The sequence below is a fragment of the Lacerta agilis genome, chromosome 5, assembly GCF_009819535.1.
Source record: "Lacerta agilis isolate rLacAgi1 chromosome 5, rLacAgi1.pri, whole genome shotgun sequence".
Taxonomy (NCBI): domain Eukaryota; kingdom Metazoa; phylum Chordata; class Lepidosauria; order Squamata; family Lacertidae; genus Lacerta; species Lacerta agilis.
This window is the reverse complement of record NC_046316.1, coordinates 43,640,006-43,662,547: the sequence shown is the minus strand read 5'-3', so window position 1 is coordinate 43,662,547 and position 22,542 is coordinate 43,640,006. Positions and strand designations below refer to the sequence as shown.

Genomic DNA, 22,542 nt, shown 5'->3' with positions numbered 1-22,542 from the left:
GTGTTCAGTTAATGCTGGACTATGTGGCATGCCTAGTTATCCCTGCATCTACTAGTGTTATATTCTAGGTTTGGAATACTTGTATTACTCTTCTCAAGCAGAAGATCTAAAACTTCCAACTGCAGACTTGAAAATGAGTATCACAGGCCCTAGGCTAGGCTGCTTAGAAAGTCCCCTTTAGCCAGAACATTTTTCAAACTAAAAACTGAGGTTATATGCCTTACTGAATATGTTGTAGCTATTTCAGTTGATTTCAGGTAGACTATTTTATGCTTCAGCAAACCTTTAATGAGACAACAGCTGGCTTTAAACACTGGAGGATGTCACATGCATGCATGGTGTATCAACTATGCCCCAAGAAATCAGAGTCTCTTTAATTCCCCCCCCTTTTTTTAGTATACTGTGATTATAACTTTTCATTCCCATCCGAGTATAATTACATGCCCAATTGGAAGTGTGTTTGTCTAGCAGGCCTGAGACTAGGGACTCTAAAGGAAAAGCTTTCCCCCTCCCCTAGAAACCTGCCCGTTGACCAGGGGCGATGCATCCAATTTTGTTGCATGAAGCGGAACAGGAAGGTGCCACCCTGCCATCACTGCCCCATCCCTGAAGCCTCCCTTACCTAGATTGTGTGGCTGCAGCTGCAAAGCGGCAACAGTGAGCTCCAGCACATCTCATGGAGCGTGCAAGATCTCATGATATTTTGGTGAGCTCGTGCAAGATTTCACTGGTAGCCACTATCACCACTGCTTCTCCGCATGTGGGGCGGTCTACAGGGCCATCGCCTCTTTGGGTTCTGCTGGCCAAGGCAGTTGCTTCAGCCTCCCTCATGGTCAGCCTGGCCCTGCCATTGATTGAAATGCTGCCTCATTCTCAGAAGTTAAACAGGTGGCCGTTTTGTTTGTGGCACCCTGGCTTTGGGACACTCTCCTCACAAGAAGGCACACCTACCACCTGCAACTGCTCTGCTCTTTTATCTGCTAGGGCAGCGGTGGGCAATGCATGACCCTCCAGTTATTGTTGGACTCCAACTCCCATGAGCCCCAGGCAGCATGGGCAGTGGCTGGGGATGATGGGAGACCCAGTCCAACAACATATGGCGAGCCACAGGCTCCTTATTATGCCTTTGCCGGGTTGATATTCCCTAGTTGAACAGAGTTTTAGCAATGTTCATTGGCATTTTATGGCTTTATGGTTGATTTATCATTTTATATGTTTAATGTGAGCTACCTTGGACAATTATTCAGAAAGACAGTGTGTAAATGTGTTCGTTAAATAAAATATATAAAACCTCTGCTGGTTTCAATGTGGGACATTGGGTGTTGTAAATGTGTAAGAGAGAGAGAGAGTGCCATGCTTGAAGATTTTCTTGAGAATTTTGCAGGATGATTCTCTCTTCCAAGGTACCTTTATTTTGCGACTTTTAATATTCCAGTATTATTATCTACACATGTTCTATCTTCATGCAGTGCATTAGAATCAAGATGTTGGGTGATTTTAGGTATTTTAAGGAGAAAAGCGATACAAGCACAATCATGTCCAGGCATTTGTGGTCAAGACACTGCTTCTTGCAGTCAGCAGCCAAACCAAACGTGACATTAGTTACATGAATGAATGTGCATGTTTTCCCCAATGTAAATAGCTAGTATGGGGGTGGAGAGGGGCACCAAGCAGGAGTTTTACTGTGGCAGGCAGGACAGGTTAACCCTTTCCTCCCAACTCTCTGATCCCAATGAAAATTGTGCTCCCTCTACAGCCCAAGAGCTGCTGTTTGCCCTGGAGCCAAATATTCTGTTGGCTATCTTTTAGAAAACCAGTAAAGAGCTTGAACGCTATAGTTGAAAACTGCATGCAAAAGCTCACACAAAATGCTATTTTCTTGGTGTGAGGGTACTGATTCTGATTCTCATATTCCCAATTCAGCCCTTGTCAACATTTGTTGATCAGGGGGATGAAAACCTGCTATATAATGAGACACTGGTGACCTAGGTTCAAACCTCAATTCACCCATGAAGCTTGCAGAGCACATCGGGACAGCCATTCTTTCACACCCTAGCCTACCTCACAGGGTTGTTGTGAGAACAAAAATGGGAGGAGAGACTGGAAGTATGATTACTGGAAATAAATGCTGATTGGGGAATTTTTTTTTGGGGGGGGGGGGTACTTTTCTGAAATATTTTTGCCTTATTTAGAACTCTTCCTGGCAGGGCTATTGTGTGAGGGGAACAGAAAGCAAACCATTCATCCAAGAAAGCTTTCCTGGTGCCTGCCTGTTGAAAGCTTTACCTGCTGAATCTCTGCCTGTGATGCTGCGTTAGCCCTTATTCCACAACCCCTGCAACCCCGTAAACATAACGGGTGATTTTTCACGCACAGAGACCGAGTGAGCGTTGGCGTTTCGCTCCTGGGTAACGTGTCTCTCCGAGCGAAAATGGGCAACTCCGGATGCTGATCAAGAGAGCCAAGGAGATCCTGCCAGAGGGGAATCTCCCGAGCTGGTGGGCGGGAGGCGGGGAGGCAGGAGAGCATCGGACCAGTAGAGGCAGGCAACAGATAGTTTTCCTCGACGGGGAGGGGCATGGAAACCCCCCAGGATCCCTTCAGCCCAGACTGCTCTCGGAAGCGAAAGGCGTCTCTCCTGCCAGGCGTACTTGGAGCGAGGCTGCGAGAGGAAAGGGAGTCCCGGCCAGAAGGCGAAGAGCGGCAGCGCCGGGTGGGCAGCCAGGGAGAGTCAGCAGCAGCTCCAAGAGGCCAGCGCGCCGTCGCCGACGCCGCAGTCGCGGTTGCCGTCTAGGGCGCAGGCAGCACTCCCGGGCTGGCGCGTGGCATGGACTCGGAGCGCCGCGCTGGACTCGGCTGGCCACGGAGGGCTCGATCTCGCTCTCAGGCTCCGGAGAGACGCCGCGCTTGGGCTGAGGTTCTCACCTCCCTGTTGCCTCTTTCCATGGGATTAAAACCAAGGTGGTGAAGCAGCCGCCGGCCGAGTGGATCGGACCTCTCACCTGCCTCAGTCTATACCACCATCAACCCCCCCCCCAAAAAAGCCCGTCTTCTCTTTGGACCGAGCCATGTGGGACCTCGCTCTAGAGGTGGGGATACGGGTCCTGCTCTTCGGCGTCTTCATGTAAGTAGCCGAGGAAGTTACCTCTCCATGCGGCTCGGCTCGCCAGCGCGCACCAACCGAGTATTATTATTTTATTTTTAAAAACTCTGTTGCCGAAGCCGGGGAAAGTTGGAGGGCAGGGGATGGACTAGATGACCTTTGGGTGCCGCCAACCCGGGAGATCTGTGGCTGCGGGAGGGAGAGGCTCCAGCTGCGCGCCCTACCTGTCAAGGTGGTCAGGGAGGACCTGCGGTACTGAAAGCTTCCCAAAATGAGCTTGCCTCCCCTTAAAGCCTTACTCTAACCAAAGGGTACCCACTCTTTTACCTTAAAAGTCTTTCTCTATACCCCCCGCCCAATATGTGAAGTCTGCTTGTGGTCACATGGTAGGAAAATAAATGCACTCCGCACATGCTCAGACACCATTCTCTATTACACCTCTGCGTGCTCCAGAGTTGAGTCATGTCACTGGAAACAGGAAGCCCTGGCACAAACGAATCCTGCCGCACAGAACGTGTTTTTCACTCCTAAAGCTGCCTGAGGGGAGGGGTGTTAAAATGCTCCCAGCAGTAAAACATTGACACAACCGGACGTTGGTTGGTGCAGTTTGGTCCACAGGGGGGAAAGAAATTTTTGTTCTAATTCCCATGAAAATTAATAATTTTGAAGAATTTGTAAAACAGCATCATGTAGATAATGGAACATGATTGCAAGGTGTGGCTGCAAAGTCTAAGTTCTAAGTCTAAGGTGTCCCTCTGTCTAAGTTCTGTTATCTGCTGGGAATGGTTTAGGGGGCTGGGGAGGGGGTCAACACCAGGGCTTTTCTTGTTCTTCAGTATTTGTGCCTTTCTGTGCTTGTCTTACAGTGCAATCCCGTGCCTGTCTCCCCAACAGTAAGCCCCATGACTAGCACTGTATTTGTTATATGGCTTGTCTAAATTTTGTCCCGTTAAAAACAAATAAATTATTGTTAGTGGCTCACTTTAGTATCCTATCCATACTTTCAATTCTCCCTCAACCTGCTCCAACTTTTCTTTTCCTTCTCTTCTCCTCATTATAACTTTTGGTTGGGATCCTATTACAAGGGAATAAGCCCTACTGAACCCAGTGGCACTAACTTCCGAGTTAACATAGGAAGCTGGCTTATACTGAGTCAGACCATTGGTCCATCTAGCTCAGTATTGCCTTCACTGACTGGCAGTAGCTCTCCAGGGTTTTTTACCAGCCCTCTCTGGAGATGCCCGCAATCAGACATAGGGCCTCTAACCCTAAGCTGCAGCCCTTCCCCAACATGCTGTAAGGTGGCAGCCCTATGGCTGCTTACCCCAGAATATGTCCCATTGATGTCAATGAGACTTTTTGAGTAGCATAGGCATGTAGTGTAAAAAAAAAAAGTACAGAAAGTGATAAATAGCACCAAGGTTGCTAGCACAGTTGTTTGTTTCAATTCCTCACTCCACCGAGGATCAAAAAAGAATAGAAAAACATGCTTCCTTTGACCAGTTGAACAACATCAAGGAATCTTGACCTGAGAGCACAGGTGCTGCAGTGAGGCTTGGTTTATATGCTCTGTTCTCTCCTCCTTGCCTGTGCCAGAAATTTGCTGAATAGGTTCCTCCTGCCTTTTGCTGGAAGCTGACAAGAGGGAGAAAGATGACTGTGATTTGGGAAGTGGGGGAACAGAAGAAAAGATGCTTCTGTCCTGCTGTCTCCACAGCCTCCCTGCACCACTGCTGCTTCTTAATTGGCTGGGACGGTTATGTTAGTGTTGCATGTTTGATAATTGTAAAGGATCTTGGACACTTGTGCTGAGTAATTTCCACCAAGTGTTTGGCTTTTGTAGTGCATGCTGTACCTTGGAAGTAGTAGAAAACAGTAGCCGATTCTCATCTTTTTTAAAAAAGAAAGTGAATCAGCTGTATTTGGTGCCTTGTTTTGTCTTTTTTTTCCTTGCAGGCTGGAGGAGGACATGTTATGTAACATAACTTAAAAATGGTGCAGGGTCTATTTTGCTCAAAGGGACCAGTTCCTTAACTCTGGAGCTAAAAAAGGAATCTTATGTGTATTTATTAATGATTTGTCACATTTCTTGTTTTTAAACAAAAACTCACCCTTCTGTACCCCACCTTTCTTAGAAAAGGCAAACCACCTTTCTCTAGGGAAAAGAAAATATGTAGCAGATATTTCCCCCCCCCCCAATAGGGAACACACTTGGCTTTCACTTCACAGCCTTGAAATGCCACACAGCAGTTGGTAACCCTTATGATCATATTTGGGATTCTCCTTTCCATTGAAACCTGCAGCATGGACTAAGGATTTGAAGGGCACATATTCAGCACAAAGTGAAAGAACAATGCAAATCTCTTTAAATAAATTCTCACAAGTGTTTTCTTAGGCAAGGCTACCTTAAGGAGCTTCCAAAGTAACATTAAGGGCTTGCTCCAATGACTGGAGGCGAGATTTCTCCAAACTCCCTCCTTTGCCTGTCAATACCAGCCTTCACCCTCCAGATACACTGATCAGAAAAGCTTACAGTACAGTTTTGTTTGGATCAACTTTTTATTAAGTTGGTGCATGCTGATAGTGTTCACTTTTATGCTGCTAAGCCTGGAAGGATTTGCAGTGCACATTTTCTGATTTCTGTTCTCTCGTGTCAGTAGAATATTTGTTTGACTATAGAAAAAGCAGATGTAGTGGTGTTGGCCCATAATAAAAATCCACATTAAGGATTTTTATTAGGCCAATCAATATGTTACAAAATAGCATGCAGGCTTTCAATTAAATATTCAGAATAGTGCTGCCTGGTTGCTGAGCGCAGGAGCCAAAACTGATGAGAGGGAGAAGAAAGACTCCCTTTCTATGGGATCTCCCCTTAACAAAGGCCTCCCTCTGGTACCACTAAAATGACAGATAAGGTGTTAAAAAGGTTGCAGTTTGAAATGCCCCGTAAGAAAACCCAATGCAGGGAAATTGTCACAGAATTGCACTGTAGGCTATGAGAGGAAAAGAAAACATTAATGTTCCAGCTTGGATTGACTACCACATCAGATGGTCGTGTGTGAAAACATGTAAATAGTGTAGTAAGACACCAAGTGTGGGGTTTAACTAGGGTCACTTTCATTTGCTACATTGTAGGATTATGAATGGGTGGATAACATATGTGGGGATAAACTTCAATCCTTCTAACAGGGAAATAAAGCAGATATAACTGGATGAAACTCTCCTGCCAAGGGAAAAAGTAGTGAAATATATCCCCTATTCCCCAGGCCACACCTTTCAAGTGAGGAGGAAGGTCTTCCTCTCTCCTCTCTCCTTGGTGCCTTGTAGCTCTGAGTGGGTGATACAGGTTAGCCCTCAAAATGATATATATGGTGCTCCTGGATCTCACATCCCTGAGTGCAAGCCTCAGGAATCACCGTTCACCTGCAAAAATGTCTCAGGGCCTAGCCCACAAATGTCGCAGGGTGCCTACCTGTTCTGCCACATACTTGCCAAGCCATCAAATACAACCAACCTATTTAACTTGGGCCCCTCACTAACGGTCAGCCTTCAGAGTAGAAAAAACAAAAGCCATTCTTCCAGGTCAATCAAAACACAGGACAAAAAGATTCCTATTCAACTCTTTGACACCAGCCAGCAAATTCTATACTGCATATAGGGAGAGTGAGATCGTTGTTGGTCAGAAACTGTGAGGAACACCTCTAGGTGGGGCATGCTTAAAGCTGTTGCTTTCTTTGCCCACAAGCTTAAGGTTACCAGATGTCCCCATTTCCCGGGGACAGTCGCCGCATTTTCAAATCAGTCCCCATACAAAATCCATTGAAGTTGAAAAGTGTCCCCAGATTCATTGAAAAAAGAATCTGGTAACCTTACGCAAGCTGGCACTTTGCCCATCAATGCTTCCTGGAAGCATCAGATGTATCTTCCAAGTCCTTTCCAGATGAGATAAGCATGGTTGCATCCATGCATAGATACCCTTTTCTAAATGGGTGTGAATGAGTTCAAGATTGGGATGCAGTATAAGGGAGGACAGATCGAACAGCTACAGTCTTCAACACAGCAGAAGAAAAGGGGAAATCCCCTTCCCCCCCATTCTAAAATCCCAAGTGTTCTGGTTTGTGGATTGGGCTGGCAGTTGAGAACCCCTGACTGTGTTGACGGGGCTGATGGGAGATGGAGTTCAACAGCATGCAAAGGTTTGTTGGCTACCCACAGAGAATATGCTCCTGTTAACATTGAAGGTGAGACTAGAGTTACTTCAGAAGAATGGAAGGTGGCAAAATTCTTACTCGGGGAGCAAGACTGTTGCTGCATTAAAGTGAACAACTGGGAGGGGGGGCTATACTTTCTGAGATGTTTCATGCATTTCCAGTTCTGTTGGTCTTGAGTTTACATAGAAGGCTTGTAGTTACAGTATTCTCAGTTCTTTAAAAAAAATAAAATGAGCTGGTTAACATGCTGTGTAAGACAAAAGTTTACCCTGTACTGGCAAATGTAGAGATTACCGTCTTTTGTTCAGCTTGATTGCTTTTTAATTAACATTGATGATCATGCCATCTGATGTTTCCAGAACTGGCTGAAAATGTTGGTACAACAACTTTTGATGGCTAGAACATACTACTTTGTTGCACATTGATGTCTGGTAGCTTCTGAACTAGGAGATTCCCCGACATAGTTGGCTGTGGGCTGGAGGGTTGTGGTCTATTCAGTGAAAAATTTGCAGTTGCCTAAAAGAAGGAACCTTGAATGGGGGCTCCTCTAGGTTGAATCTTTTTGTTTCTTAGAGAGCTGAGGCTTGTCCATAGGGAAGTTGCCTGATATTGAGCTAGAGCATTGGTCTATTGTCTACACCAGGACAGAGTTGGGAACACCAGGCCCAGGGCTGAATATGGTGCTCCAAGCTTCTCTGTCTGGTAGGACAGGCCATTCACTCCACCAGCCTTACCCCATGCCCTACTTCCCTGCTTTTGCTTGGCTGAACTATCATAGTCCTTGTATTGTGATGATGCCTTTTGCTTACTGAATGGAGAGGTGTGTGTGAACACATGTGAAGAAGCAGCTGACTTTTGCATGGCTAGAATGTAGCCTCCTATAAATATCTGTTGCTCTACTCACTTTTGCTGCTGGCCCCACCCTCAGGAAGCTCTCTTTGAGGTGATACAGCCCCTGAGCTGAAAACATTTCTCCATCCCTGGACTGCACTGAATGGCAGGAACTCTCCACCATTTCACATTGAAGTCTTAGTTGCACTCCTACCTGGAGATACCAGGATTTGAATCTGATACCTTTTATATTCAAATAAATATAATATCACCACTGAGCTTCCTCCTTTTAGCTGATTTACCACCTGTTCCATTATGTTATGTTCATAAACATTCTACCCCGACTGTGGAACTCTCCCCTCTGAAATTCAGCAGGCACTTATAGTTGTTTCATTCAGACACAGCTTAAAACTTGGCTCTTCACTCTGGCTTTTGTAAGTTATTAATACCCAGCTGGAACTGCAGTTTTCTTTTTCCATTTCTGTGATTAATTGTTCAGTGTATTGTATTCTGCTCATAATTGTTATGGTCTTGTATTTTATTTTTTTAAATAGATTTTATTGTTTACTTGCCCAGATACCTCCAGATGGAGAGTGGACTATAAATATTTTAAACGAATACATTTGTCAATTGACAGCACAAAAATGCCACCACTCTCTACTGCGTTCTTTTGACAAGGAAACATTCCCCATAGTGGCTGACCCAAGCATTTCATCTACCTGAAAATTTGGGATCCATGTGTATAATATTCCCATTGAATAGATGAAAATAATGATGAGGGAATTTAAGTGCCTGGTGTATCTGGTAGCACAGAAAAATGCAATACCACTCCCTTCTACCACGTATTTGCAGAAGTCATTGGGATTTGTATTGTTTCTGATTTGCATATTTTTTTTGAGAAATGAATAATACTTGATAAATGTGACATCTTCATGTTAAAGCAGTTAGTCTGTTACTCCATAAATGTTGTCCCACATAAATTGGTAAGGTTGATAAAATACAGAACAGCACCAGAATTCATACTTGGGTGCCCTCATTATGGAAACGACACATCACTAGGCGTGGATTCAGGCAACATGATTTTAATGATAATTACAATAGATGTTGTGAAAGCTTGGTTGTTAGCTGATTTATGATAAAAGAGTCAAATAAAGATGGAATTGTATTTGTCAGGAGTAGTTTCTGTGGGACTCCTGCTGGCAAGTGATAAGATTTCCATGTGTGCTAACTACCATGGGAACTACACACAGATTTATGCTAGTATGGTGCATTTTGCTACAATCCTCTGTTATATTTTATGTGTTTGTGTTTAGTAGAAGGGGTTGGGGTGAGCTAGTGTAGTACAATGGCTATGAAACGGTACTGTCGACCAGAAAGTAAGTCCTGGTGGAAAAGACATCTCACCTCTGCCAGAAATTAATTATCAGGGCACAAGAAAGTCCTGATAATTCCCTTCCCTCGAAGCAAGAGGGTGATCATACTGATTACAGGAACACATTTTAGATCACTGAAGTAATGCATTCGTGTCATGACAAAGCATGGTTTGTTGCATGTCGGGGTGCGGGTGCTGGAGCTCCTCGTGCACAAACTTAGACTGCCCATGCACGAGGTACCAGTAGCGGGGAAAAGCGGCCAGCGTTCCACATGCTTATGAGCACGGGCGCCGGCCAAGTCTCACAATCTGAAGGAAGCTGAGTAAGACGGAAAATGACTCCGAAGGTGTGTGAGTTCTTGAATGCCTTCTAACTAAAATAACGCCTCGGAAACTAATGGATGCCTCGAAAACCAAAGGACGCCCTGAATCTGAACCATGTAAACCAAACCAAGGACATTGCGTTGAAATAAAATTTTTAAAACCTTTACCCCCTTTCCCCCGAATGACGACAGACACCAGATCTTTCTTTTACGGCTTTGGCAAAACCCGTGTAGGCTCGTCTTGTGGCCCTAAGCTAAGTTTCCCTGAGCTCTAAGTCCCTGCGCACCAATTCTTCCGCGATACTAAATTAATCTAAATCTAAACCGAATATCTTCCGCAATTCTAGCCCTAGGCTAAACCTAAAAACCTAACTAAGGCTAAACCGAAAATCTTCCGCGAACTAAACCTAACTAAAAGCAAAACCCATCCAACCCAACCAGCCCGCTCCCAAAATCCCCTAAACTAAACTTGACTTCAACTGAAAGAACTAAAGAACGTGAATGAACGTGCCTAAGCGGGGAGCCTCAGCCTTTTATTTGGGAACAAATGTGACATCACGATTGACACTCCAACCAATAAAACCACTGTTGCTGCCCTCCAAAAAGGCGGGAAGCAGGTTTAACGCCCATTGATAACTTCAAATATTGCCGGAACTATAAATAAAAGGCGGATTAATCTTATTGGTAAACCAACTGTTCATTCTTACTTTCACTTTTGCTTTCACGCGTAAGGATACTAAAAGTAGTTCTCAAAAACCCATTAAAACAAATGAACAACCGCGGATCTTTTCACGGATCCACGCAGCGTATTCCGACAGTTGCAGGGATAAACTATTGCAGGAGTGTAGAAGCTGGGCCCCCACCCAATGCTGTTGGAACTCCAGTTCCCAGAGAATGGATGTTCAATAGGAGTAAGCATAATAACTGTGGAACTAGTTCCCAAACAACACTTTTCCAGTGGGGTTTACCAAGGGTCAGCAAGATGGTGATGAGTTAGTCCAGGGGTCAGCAACCTTTTTCAGCCTTGGGCTGGTCCACCGTCCCTCAGACCATGTGGTGGGCTGGACTATATTTTGAAGAAAAAAATGAACGAATTCCTATGCCCCACAAATATCCCAGAGATGCATTTTAAATAAAAGCACACATTCTACTCATTTGAAAACACCAGCAGGCCCCACAAATACCCCAGAGATGCATTTTAAATAAAAATACACATTCTACTCATGTAAAAACATGCTGATTCCTGGACTGTCCAGGGGCCAGATTGAGAAGGCGATTGGGCTGCATCCGGCCCATGGGCCATAGGTTGCCTACCCCTGAGTTAATCTTTGTTGTATTGTGGGACACTATTGTCTAATGTTATTCCCAGAAGAGGAGAAGCCAGTTTCATGGTGTTCATTTCTATGAAATCCTCATCACTGTAGTGGTAACTTCAAAGACAACCCCATTTCTCTTAGTTTTCCTTATCTTCTCCCATAGAGCTGATGTGCTACCTGAAAAAGGGAACCATGAACCACAGTTCTAATATTTTTTTCCCCAAGGCTGCAGGAACTGAAACTGCACTTTTCTCGGGAGAAGGGGGAGAGTTGGTGAAAGCTCTTTTTGTTCTTTGTGATAATGTCACAGAGTTGCGGGTTCATCTGGGGCAAATGCTGTCAGGTTTGCGTTCTGTATTCAATGGAATAAACTCCACTCTTCCTTGAATACTAAAGCTGGATGAAAGTGGAGAAATAAAAATAAAATACTTTATCAAGCCAGGCTATCAAATTCATTGCTGGATCAAAAGATTGATTTTAATGAGAAGGGATTTGCAAATGATTACTGGTTTTTCTAAGGTATCTATTACTCCAAATACATTTCCAGAGTCTGGCACTTTAAACCACATAAGAGAGACATCCTGTGTTCATTAGTTCTAGCTTTAATAAGTGCAGGTAGAAAAGTTAACTCGTCCCACCAAATCATCTCTAACAGGAATTCAGTTGTCAGATAACAGTAAAGGAGCCATCTGTTTTGCATATATAGTATCCTGGCCGTGTTCTTTAACTGTGATAGCAAACACCAGTGCTGTAATGGCTATTTTCTTTGTGTTGTGCATAAAATTCTCCCAATAGTCTGCCTTTCCTTGCAGTACAGCCAAGAACGGGTGCTGTCCAGTAGGACAGTGCTGATGCCCTGTTTCAGGGCAATGGACAGTACCTATATTTATAGTACTGTACAGAGGTCGGCAAACTCCGGCCCATGGGCCGGACATGGCCCACAAAGGCCATTTTACCAGCCCACAAGCCGCCCACCAACTGAGCCGCCCACTCAGAAAGCCCCCCCCCCCCACGCTGTGCTACACAAGCGCAGCGTGGCGTGGGGACTTGCTGAGCAGCGCCAGAAATTGTGTCTGCACATGTCCAGACACTGAAAATCGCGCCTGCACAGGCACAATTTTCAGCGTCTGGGCATGCACAGAAGCAATTTCCAGAGCTACAGACATGCGCAGACACAATTTCCAGCATCGCGCTGCGCATGTCTGGCCCACGGACGCTCTCTGTGGGCTTGATCTGGCACATGGCCAGATAACCTTGCCGATGCCTGGTACTGTACTTCCACTTCTCCAGAGCACCAACAATGGTGCAGTGCAAGGGTGATGTGCACAGCACATAACAACCATGAATGCCTGTGCACACTCATGGGACGTGCTTTCTTTTCCTCACTATGCCTCTTTAGTGAGCATCCAGACACTCAAGATTCAGACTGGTTTTTGCATGTGAATCACCCTGGCTGGACTTGACTAGCAATCTTCGGCTATTTCAAAGTGCTGAAAACTCTTGGGCCTAAGTTATCGCAGAGCACTGGGGTGTGACACTTATTTGAGTTAGAGTGGGAGTATGGCATCCATAAAAGTAATAAAACTGCAAGCAATTGTTTGAGATGGCATCAGCTGTACTTGATGAATGAGTAATTAATAACCTAATTAAAATTTGAGTAAGTGAAAACTCCTTTGCATTTAGAAATATCAAATGGTGAAGGTTACCTCATCCTCCAGGGTGTTCTGCTACTGAAGTTAGATAGCTTAAGTAGCCTAATGATGGTTCAAATCAGGGGTAAGATAAGTGTATGCTTTTGAAGGCAGAATGTTTGGCCTAGCAGGTCTATCCAGAGTCATAGTCAGACATTTCTGTGCCCAGTAAATAGTTGAATATCTATCTGCATCCCCGCTTTACTCTTTTGAGTAATGGTATTTTTCCCCCCACAGCAGAAACGAGAGAAAAAGGCTGCCAGATCCTCCTGTCTACAGCAGGGTTGGGGAAACCTTTTTTGTATCAAGGTGTGCATTCCATTCTGGATAACCCTTTGGACTGCATGCCTGAGGTAGGCAGGGCCAGAAGCAAAAGCGGGTGGAGGAACAAGTGTACATCTTACTTTTGTACAGTAGGTTAATTTCTACACTCACTCGCACGTACCTTTCTATTCTTCAACCATGGAAGCTAAGAGAAGTTGTGGATTTCAAGGACACATTGCAGCTAGGCAAGAACATTCAAGGAGGATGCAAAGCCTGGCAGACCAATGAAGGGTGTGGCTTGGGTAAAGGGTGTGTGCCTGGGGAGAGTCCTGAAGACCAGCTGGATAGGTCTGGTGGACCACGTTTGGTCTTCAAGCTGAGGTTTCCCCTTCTCTGATCTATGGGCAAAACCAGAAGGGGATTCCCTCCCCTATTAGGTTATGAGATGAGGGTTCATGTGAGTTTTATTGTATGAGAATTCTTGCCCATCTAGAGGAGGAGATGGAAAGGAGAGTAGGGCTACTGAACTCCGATCCTCACTTTAGCTGGGGCTGTAGCTGGGGTTCGAAGTGCCATTGTGATGTGATGGTGCACAAAAACAATTAACTCCCAAAGGGAAGAACTATTGCTCAGTGGTAGCGTCTAAGCTTTGTATTCAAAAAGTCCCAGGGGTTTGATCATCACCTTGAAGACCCATTGAGCTAGATGGATCAACTGATGTTATGCAGTGTGTCAGCACCCTATGGTTTTATTTTATTAAGTTTCTGACCTTCTGTAGCCACCTGTTTGCATGTAGCATGCTGGATACTGTAGGATGAAATATAGGGTTGAACATCCAGACTTTGGACAGGGGGCTGGGATGAATCACACCACCAAAATCAAGGCAGATGTGGGCAGAGGAACACAGACCACTAATTCTACATGGTTTAGTGCTGCTGAAAGTGTATAAAGCCGATCTCTACTTATGGAGACCATAATGTCTGAATAAGGCTTGCAGTGGTGCTAAATCAAAATGTTCCTTTTGAAGAGTGTCACCTATTTTTTGCTGTTAGACTAGACACAGCACAAAGTCAGAGTGAAGTTTATGGCTTCATATTTTTGTGGTATTTAAAGGGCCACCTTACTTTTTATATCCCTGTACTACATTTATGGTCCATCACTGAGGCATGATTGACTGCTCTTGTAATGTCATGTTATCACTAACTAGAAATGTGCATGCAGAGTTGTGGCTACTGAGATTATGGAACTCTTGTGTCCACTGGGATCAGGCTGGCACTATCTGCAATGTGTTTTAGGCATTAGCTAAATGTTAATAAATAGCTAAATAATAAAATGTTATTGTTCCAGCAAGTCTTTGAAGGTGTCTCATATTTTATTTCCGCGAGTTCATTGATATATACTGTAATTTATTATGTTCTCTGCATTGATTTGTGAGCTTGGTTTCTACATTTTGTATCTTCTATACCTGATACCATATAAATGTATTTATCTGGATTACAAGATACAAACTGGAACAAAGTGTCTGCTCATTAAACACTTGAAGTAGATTTGTGTGTGTGTGTGTGTGTGTGTGTTTTAAAGAAACATGGCTGCTTAGAAGATGCATGGACTTTAAAAATACAGCAGTGACAAGGTGGGGTATGGTTGTAATCAGGTAGGTAATAATTTTATTTGCTTAGCTAAAAGCCATTACGAAACAGAATGCAAAAAATAAACAACAGGAAAAAAAATCATAGATGAGTCACAAATTTAGCTCTTGATTTCCTGGCTGCCAGCCTAAATAAAGGAACATGCAAAGTAACAAAGTTTTCATTATCAAACTGCAAAAAATGCCTATACACCATGCATGCCTTTGCACGGTCACAATTAGCTTTTTGGTGAGATGGCATTCATAAAAATAATGCTATTTTGTGACTTTTCAGATTTGGCTACTGCAGCCATGACTGGGATCTAGTGTTGATTAAGGTGACATTGTCTAACATTAAAAATTGTTTCACGTGTTGATTAAGAACAACATCTTTTCAGGGCCATTTTATCATAGCTTGAGATCTTCACTGATTGTGAGGTAATTCGCAGTAGAAATGTCATTCAGGGTAATTGGATTGTGCTTTAGAAGCAATATCTTGTTAACAATGCATCCCTTGGGGACGTGTGTTTATCTGTGGGGTGATATGGATGTAATCTGTATAGACATGTATATTATTATTGAATAGTTATTATATTAAACCTGTGTAATCCTACGTCAGTTAAGACTTAATCAGCTATTGGTAACCCAGACCTGTTCTCTGTGGGTGGCATAACAAATACATTCACTGATGTCTATAGATAGAATCCTACGTTTCAGTCCCCATGAGAAACAAGGATATGAATATGTTTTCTTCTCTCCCTCCTTTGCTGTGTGATGATGCAAAAGTTCGTCAAATTGGGCCTGTCTCTCACATTATTTATATTTAATCTCAATGTGAGGTTTTTCTGCTGGTGTGTGTGTGTGTGTGTGTGTGTGTGTGACGGCAGCTCTCATTTATTATTGCAAACCCCTTCAACATGGAGCATGTCATTTTATATACTTCAAGGTACCAGCAAACAACTGGTGGTTTATAATAAGTAGTATTAGTACTAGGTAAGCAGAAAGGATTAAAGCTTTTATATTGGCACAAAATTGTGGTGGTAAGTAGAAAATGGACCATCCAACAGCGCAGGCAACTGATCTTCAGAAGATTATGTATTTAATGCGGACAGAGTAATTTTGTCTCATGCTCTCACTGCTATGACTTGATGGACAGTGAATTGGGCTTCCTCTGCAGAAAGATTTTTTGGTGGGTTTTCAGGATGCCTCAGATACAACTTTTTGTTGAAACGGTCTCCTTGAGAAACCAGAACAATTTTATATGATTTCCAGATGTCTGGGCACCTGTCTTTTGACCAGTGTGGACTGTCAGAAAGATGGCAAGGAAGGGAAGGGGCAAAGGCAGTTTGGTGACAGCCCTCCCAAATGAAATACCCACTTAAGAAGAGCAGTAAGGGCAAACATATCTTAAGGGTTGTTTTTATCCCAGGAGTCAGAAGTTGATTCTCTCTGTCTGCCCTCCCTGTATTTACATGCTAGGAAATTCTGAGGTTACAATGGAAAGGTGGCCTGTGTTTAAAACCACAGACATTCTCAGCATTTGGTGAGCATCCTGCTAATGGCAAATTAATGTTCCCGACTGTTCTCTTATCTGTTCTGAACTCTGCTATCTGCACAGAGTAACTAAACTGCTGAACCGTTTGTTACATTTGTCCTATGGTTGACTTTGAAGGGATTGAATCATAGAATTGGAAAGGATCCCCGAGGCTCATCTAGTCCAACCTCTGCAATGCAGGAATCTCAACTAAATCATGCCTAATCAATGACCATCCGACCTCTAATGTCATATTATGGTTGAGTCACTCGGTGGCCCTGGACTTGGCTGCATCTAGAGTGGAACTGAGTGCTCTCTACAGCTCTTCGGTTCCTGTTTTCAGAGGTGATGAAATTCTTGTCCAGCTTCCTGTCAAAAGCAGCTTAAGTACATGTGTGGCTTCCTCATGTGGTAAACCACTGGAATGCATTAAGAAACCTTCTTAACTGCCCCCCTCCCCACTTCCCACTACCCTGGCTGATCATTGTTTTTTCCTTGCAGGAAAATGTATAAAAGGCTTCCCCACTTCATCTGTGTCTTGCTTGAGCAGCAAGCTCTACCTAAGCCCTGGCATAGCTCTGCATTTCTGATCTTTCCTTGAATCCTGACTTGTTCTCCCGCCTTGCCTGCATGTTCTCCATTGGATCCTAATTATACTTTGGGTTCTGCTTCCTGGTTTGCTCTTTGATTGCTCTTTGATCCAGAGTCCTGGCTCCCAACTCCAGACTTGCTCCAGACTCCTTTCCATGGCCCAGCCCTTCCTTGCTGGTCTGGCTGTATCTGCTATTGGGCTCCCTGCCTTCCACCTCACCAGCTGTAATGGGTACCAGTCACTGCTGCCTCGGCACTTTCCACATCATTGTCAATAAGTCACCATCAATTTCATCTCCCTTGTTGTCGTTTTTCAGTAACCCTTCAACAATGAAGTTGCCAAGGGCTCTTGTTGAGACAAGACTGTAAAACAGATTCTGCAAATAAATTGAGTATTATCATTTTATGTCTCCATCTTTCCCATTCCATGTGAATGTCTGGATGTTCAGGTATAATGTGAGTGTGCTACATTGTTGCACACAGCCAAAAAAAGTGGCCAGTTTCCTTTTGAACCTGTTGATTGAATTTTGGTTACAATTGATTTCCGTTGCAATTTTGTATTGTGGGGAGGCTGTAGTGCCATCAAGTGCGTGTTTTTCACTTGCAATGAGAAATGTAATTCATTCTGTTGCAAAACAACATCATCGACCTTTTCTACTGTGGTAGATAAATAAGGAGGATTTGGCTCTGAGACTGCTTCTTGGCACCGCTGCTGTCAGTTACTTTTTATTTTTGCAATCTCCATCTTGTGATTTCTAATAACTGAACAAAACTCTGAACTGTGAACTTGGGCAAGACATGGTCTGCCAATTTCAGGCCTGTAAAGGGAAGGCTCCCTGCCGCCTTTCACAGCTGCGTAGGAAGAAAATGTTACCCTTACGTATTCAGAAGCCTACTTTGAAGTGCATAAGCTGGAGGATCTGGATTCTAGTCAATAACAGTCACATGGTTGGTAATTTTGTTGGATGTTGTTCTCCTCTTGTCCTATCAAGAATGACATATCTGTGACACGAGGCACAACTCAGTGAACCACAAGTGCTTAAATTTAAGATGATGTAGCGGATGAGCAAAGGAAATGTGCAGATACAAGAAAAACACAGAGAAAGGGGGAAAGGGGGTGGTGAAACAAAAGCATTTGTACGAATCATTGAGCCATATTTATATAGCTCCCTAAAATCAGTGTTTTGACAACAAAATGTATGTAGCCGTATGAAGCCATCTTTGCAGTAGAAACTAATTTCCTATTGAGAGTGACTGCTTTGAAGATGCTATTGTCTTCAGATTTGACTACCAAAAGTGAAGCTTATATTTCCCCTACATTAGGGCATTTCAGTGAATTAACTTTGCCTTTCTGTAATTTAAACCACTAATATAAATGATGATTTTCATTTAGTTCTAAAGGCTATAAAACCACCTGCTTTGAATTAATCCACAAGGAGAACAATGTGTTTTGTAAACTCTCCTCTAGCTCTTCAGCATTTTAATTCTGGGCATGGTTAAAAAAAAACCAGAGCAGTTTGGGAGACTGTGATGAAGCTTTCAGTCCAGTCCTATGCATATTTATGCAGAAGTTCCTTTGATTTACTCCACCAATGTATGATCTCTTCTCCAAAATAAGTCCCCCCAGGTTTAATGGCGCCTACTCCCATGTAGTTGTGTTGCAGGATTCTACTGAAAAATATGGGGAAATTCCAGATACCCTTCTAGTATATCTTTCTCTCCCCACTCCTGCTGCCTCAGATCAGCACTGTGGGAGAGGATGTGTTTCTTGGAGAGTGGAATTTAAATGGCAGATGGGTTCAGCAGCCCTAGGTTTGTTGTCAGGCTGAGCTTCGGAGTATGTACAGCAAAAGTTAAGAACATTGCCTATGCATGTGCAGAGTGTTTTTCTTCACCACCAAAACCAGCAGCCTATCCCTGCACACCTGGGATGAGAAAAGGAATCCAAGGCAGATTGAATTTTGCTAGCAAACCCACCAAAGAAAAATGCAAGGACTGGCCCAAGCAACAATAGAGGTCCCCCAAAAGGATTGTCTGGCCTTCACTCACCCACCCATTGGGTTTGATCAAGGAAATTAAAGGAGCTCCAAGCCATCCACTAGCTCTGCCTCACTCACAGTTCATAGGTAGCTCCTATATCCTATCCCAGGCTGGTCATAAATCCCACTAGACATGTGTTCAGCAACTGTTGAGAAGGGGCCTCATCCCATTGTGCACATGTAGAGCTCCTCCTTGGAAGAGAGGATCCTTTGCAAATCAGGATCTCCCCTTGCATGGAGCAGTACTCTGCCATGTCACCCCCATTGTGTGTGATTTCAGTAAATGAGTTCAGTTAAGCCCTTTCTAGTGAGGTGACAATCCAGTTCTCAAGCACCAGCTGAGAGAGAACAATGTGGGCAGCAGGACACCTCAAGTGGAGCAGTGCATTTGCTACAGAAGAACCGGCAGGAAATCTTGACCCTGCTACGCTTGTCAGGCTCCAGCTTGCAAGCCAGGGATGTGCTCTGCCTCATCTTCCAGGCTGGCTGACCTACTTGGAGGGTAAAAGCACCCGGGCTGCTGAGTTACCATCTGGATCGCTGAAGCTGCTTGCTTCCAAGAAGCCAAGCAGACTTGGTTACAACAGGGGGAAAGGAGTTATGGTTTACTGAAATAATGCTTATTTGTGAATTATTTTGAAGTAAATGCACGGTTATCATACACTCCTGGTGTATGAGTGGTCTGGGTAAGCCACACAGTGATTGGCGAGGGCTCAAGCAGTGGAAAAACAACAACTTTGCAGGGTATGAACCTGATCCTGGTGTGGTCCACATGTTACACATCTCTGGTCTTCAAAGCTTGTGCTCCTGCATCCCTGACTATTGATCATGCTGTTGGGAGTTGCAGTCCAACAACCTCTGTCCAATTCCACATCCCTGCACAACTCTGACCTGCTCTTAAGATGAGAACAATTGTTTCACCTGCATCTCCGTATCTACCGTTGAAAGCCATTACTTCTTGCCTTGCTTCTGTTTTCATAGCACAGCTAAGGGGAGATGGCAACAAAAAGGAAAGCAAAGAGCTTGTTTGATCAGTTTTTCCCTTCACTGAACTGTATCTTTCTTGGTTCAATGGTTCACTACTGTCACATCTGAAACAGTGATACTTGGCAGTTCTATAGAGCTTTTCACATCCTGAAGAGCTCAGCAAACATTATCTAATTAATAAGAAGAGAAGCTAGTTTATTAAGCTCTCAGAAATCTTTGGACACAAGTAAAACTTGTGGGGCAAGGTTTCACATTGTGTTGGCCTGATTTCCTTTTTAAGTCAGTGGCTGGCAGAAGGTAGATGCCTGGGTGATTGGTATTAGATCCGCAAGGATTTTTGACTCTGATTTGTTTAACGATAGCAGCAACAAAATCATGTCCCCAATCCACCCTGAATTGTACTGTTGAAATGAAGAAAGCTCGAGGTCACTAGGAGTGGATTTTTTATGTGAGCACTGTTCAGTTCTGGTACTTCTCAGAACAAATTAAATTCTGAAGCCTTGGTCAGGCATTTTGTTGCTGGGTAGAGTAATCCCATAAGAGTGGGCTGTAGGGATGATTGTGCTCACTCTCTTTCCCCTTGTCATTCTAGTTACCTTCTTTGAGTTGGGGGTGGGTGGGCTGTGATCGCATGAAGAAACTTCTGTGTTCATGGATTCTCCCCACACATTTCAAAACCCTGGAAAAGCAGGGTTCTAAAAGGCACAAAGACTCCCTATGGATACAGAAGATGCCCTCCCAATATTTGAATGTCAGGGGCCCAGAATGAATAATGTACTGAACAGGGTCAATGGCGGCTGCTACTTGTGACATCTCAATGGTTTAGCTCAATGGTTTGTTGTTGAATAATTGGTCTTCATATGTTTTACTGAGGAGAGGTGGATATTCAGCTATTGCACGACTCCTTTGGGTTTATAAATGAAATTCAGTTCATCCCCATGGTTGGAATGAAGGGCTAAAACTTATTTAAGCTTCATGATCTGGTTTTAGATACTTACGGGATTGTGATGGTTTATTCCTATCTACTGTGCTTCCAAGACTGATTTTCATCCTCCATTATTAAAGCTGTAATGTGCATGTTTGCAATCCTAAACACAGTAGACAGCCAGCCACATTGAACACCGCGGGGCTTATTTCAAAATAAACATTTATAGGATTGTACATTGCTTTGCTCGACATCTTAAAGTCCCCACCCCCTGCCATCACATTAATGTGTTTTATTAGACTATAAAGTGGGATTTATAAATTTGCCTTTCTTCTGGGGTTATTTTCCCAGTATTGAGACACACACACCTAATACTTTGAAGACAGAAAAGGTCCTTTCTCTCTCTTCAGTGTTTTGTTTAAAGTATTTTGCAGTATTATGACACTTTTCCCTGAAGGGTTTTTAAATAAATAAATGCATTTCATTCATAGGTACAGAATCAACACACAATTAGTTTTAACTCACTGTTCTAGCTGAGTTTGATCCAGAGTAGATCTTAAACTCAGCAAGAGCAACAGTCATTTTAAAAATGTGCTGATTCTGTACCTATAAATGTTTTATTTATTTATTTAAAAAAAACTGTCATGGAAAGCTGCGAGGACACCCTGAACAGGTAGCTAACCAAGAAGTTTATCTCTCTTAAATGAGAACAGAATTTCAACAGGAAACTCCTGGCCTCAGCCACAAACACTTAGTGACACGGTATAGCACTATATGACACTAATTACAATTACAATGACACTAACTGTAATGTTTCCTGGGACTCACCTACACAGCTGCAAGTAAAATGTTTTAAATGTGTTGTAAAGTGCAATATACAAATGTGACACCAGATGGCGAAAGTGAGCTATGCAAAATTCCATGTATTTTTTGAAACCTTTTTAAAAAAAGCATTTTCACAGCGTTTTTTTTTGTGTGTAGATTCCGCCTGGGTTTTGCTAGAGAACTCTCTACAATACATCTTCAGAGAGTGGCAATACTTGTGATCTGATACTGGTTTTCACCCGTACCTCTCTGTAAACTACAGGGCCATAAATAGGCTGGGAAAGTTGCCTCCTCCTGGAAGGAGCTTACTGTGCTGTCTTTAAAAGCCTTGTCAAGTCTGTATGTGCAGAATTCATGATATTGCAAAGAATGGGGATGTGATAAGGGGTTCAGTTTGTGAGTCTGAAAAAGGCAGAAGGGCTATATCTTCAGACTAGGAACCGGAGGAGGGGACCGAGAAGATACCTAGTTGGGGCAAATGTGTAATTCCTTTCCTTTGTATCTTCCTTAGAATACCTAGGTTTGGGGGTAGCAGTGAGCTCATGAGGGGTGAGTTGTTTTGGGCAGTGTGGCTGGCTACTCCTGCTGCTGCTGTGGAAGGAGGCCGAGTGCAAGAGAGGATGAGCTGCTGGCCATAAAGCCACACCATGCTTGGCTCCCTGCTTAGCTTCATTCCAATGATGTGTGTGTGATGTCACACCTTGCATCTCACGTGTAACGTGACAGTGACCCTGGGCCCCCTCAATCTACGGCACAAGTTGGCACCTCTGTTTAGGGGTCTTAACGCTCAGTGAGATTTAGGCTATTAAATATAGGCAGAGTGAATATGGGCAAGAGATCTTGCACTGCAGAACAGCCATAGCATAGGGTAAGGTAGAAGAGCAATAAGCCTGCCCTGGTTTG

The 22,542-nt window shown here is 43.7% G+C and overlaps 1 protein-coding gene across 1 annotated transcript in view; it reads left to right on the top strand.

Moving 5' to 3' along the window:
• Positions 1 to 3,022: 3,022 nt before the first annotated feature.
• Positions 3,023 to 22,542, top strand: part of PLPP4 (phospholipid phosphatase 4) — an 84,765-nt gene continuing 65,245 nt past the window's right edge. The window contains 1 exon segment of the mRNA XM_033149516.1: positions 3,023 to 3,124. Coding sequence (XP_033005407.1) covers positions 3,069 to 3,124 — 56 coding nt within the window. The 5' untranslated portion in view covers positions 3,023 to 3,068.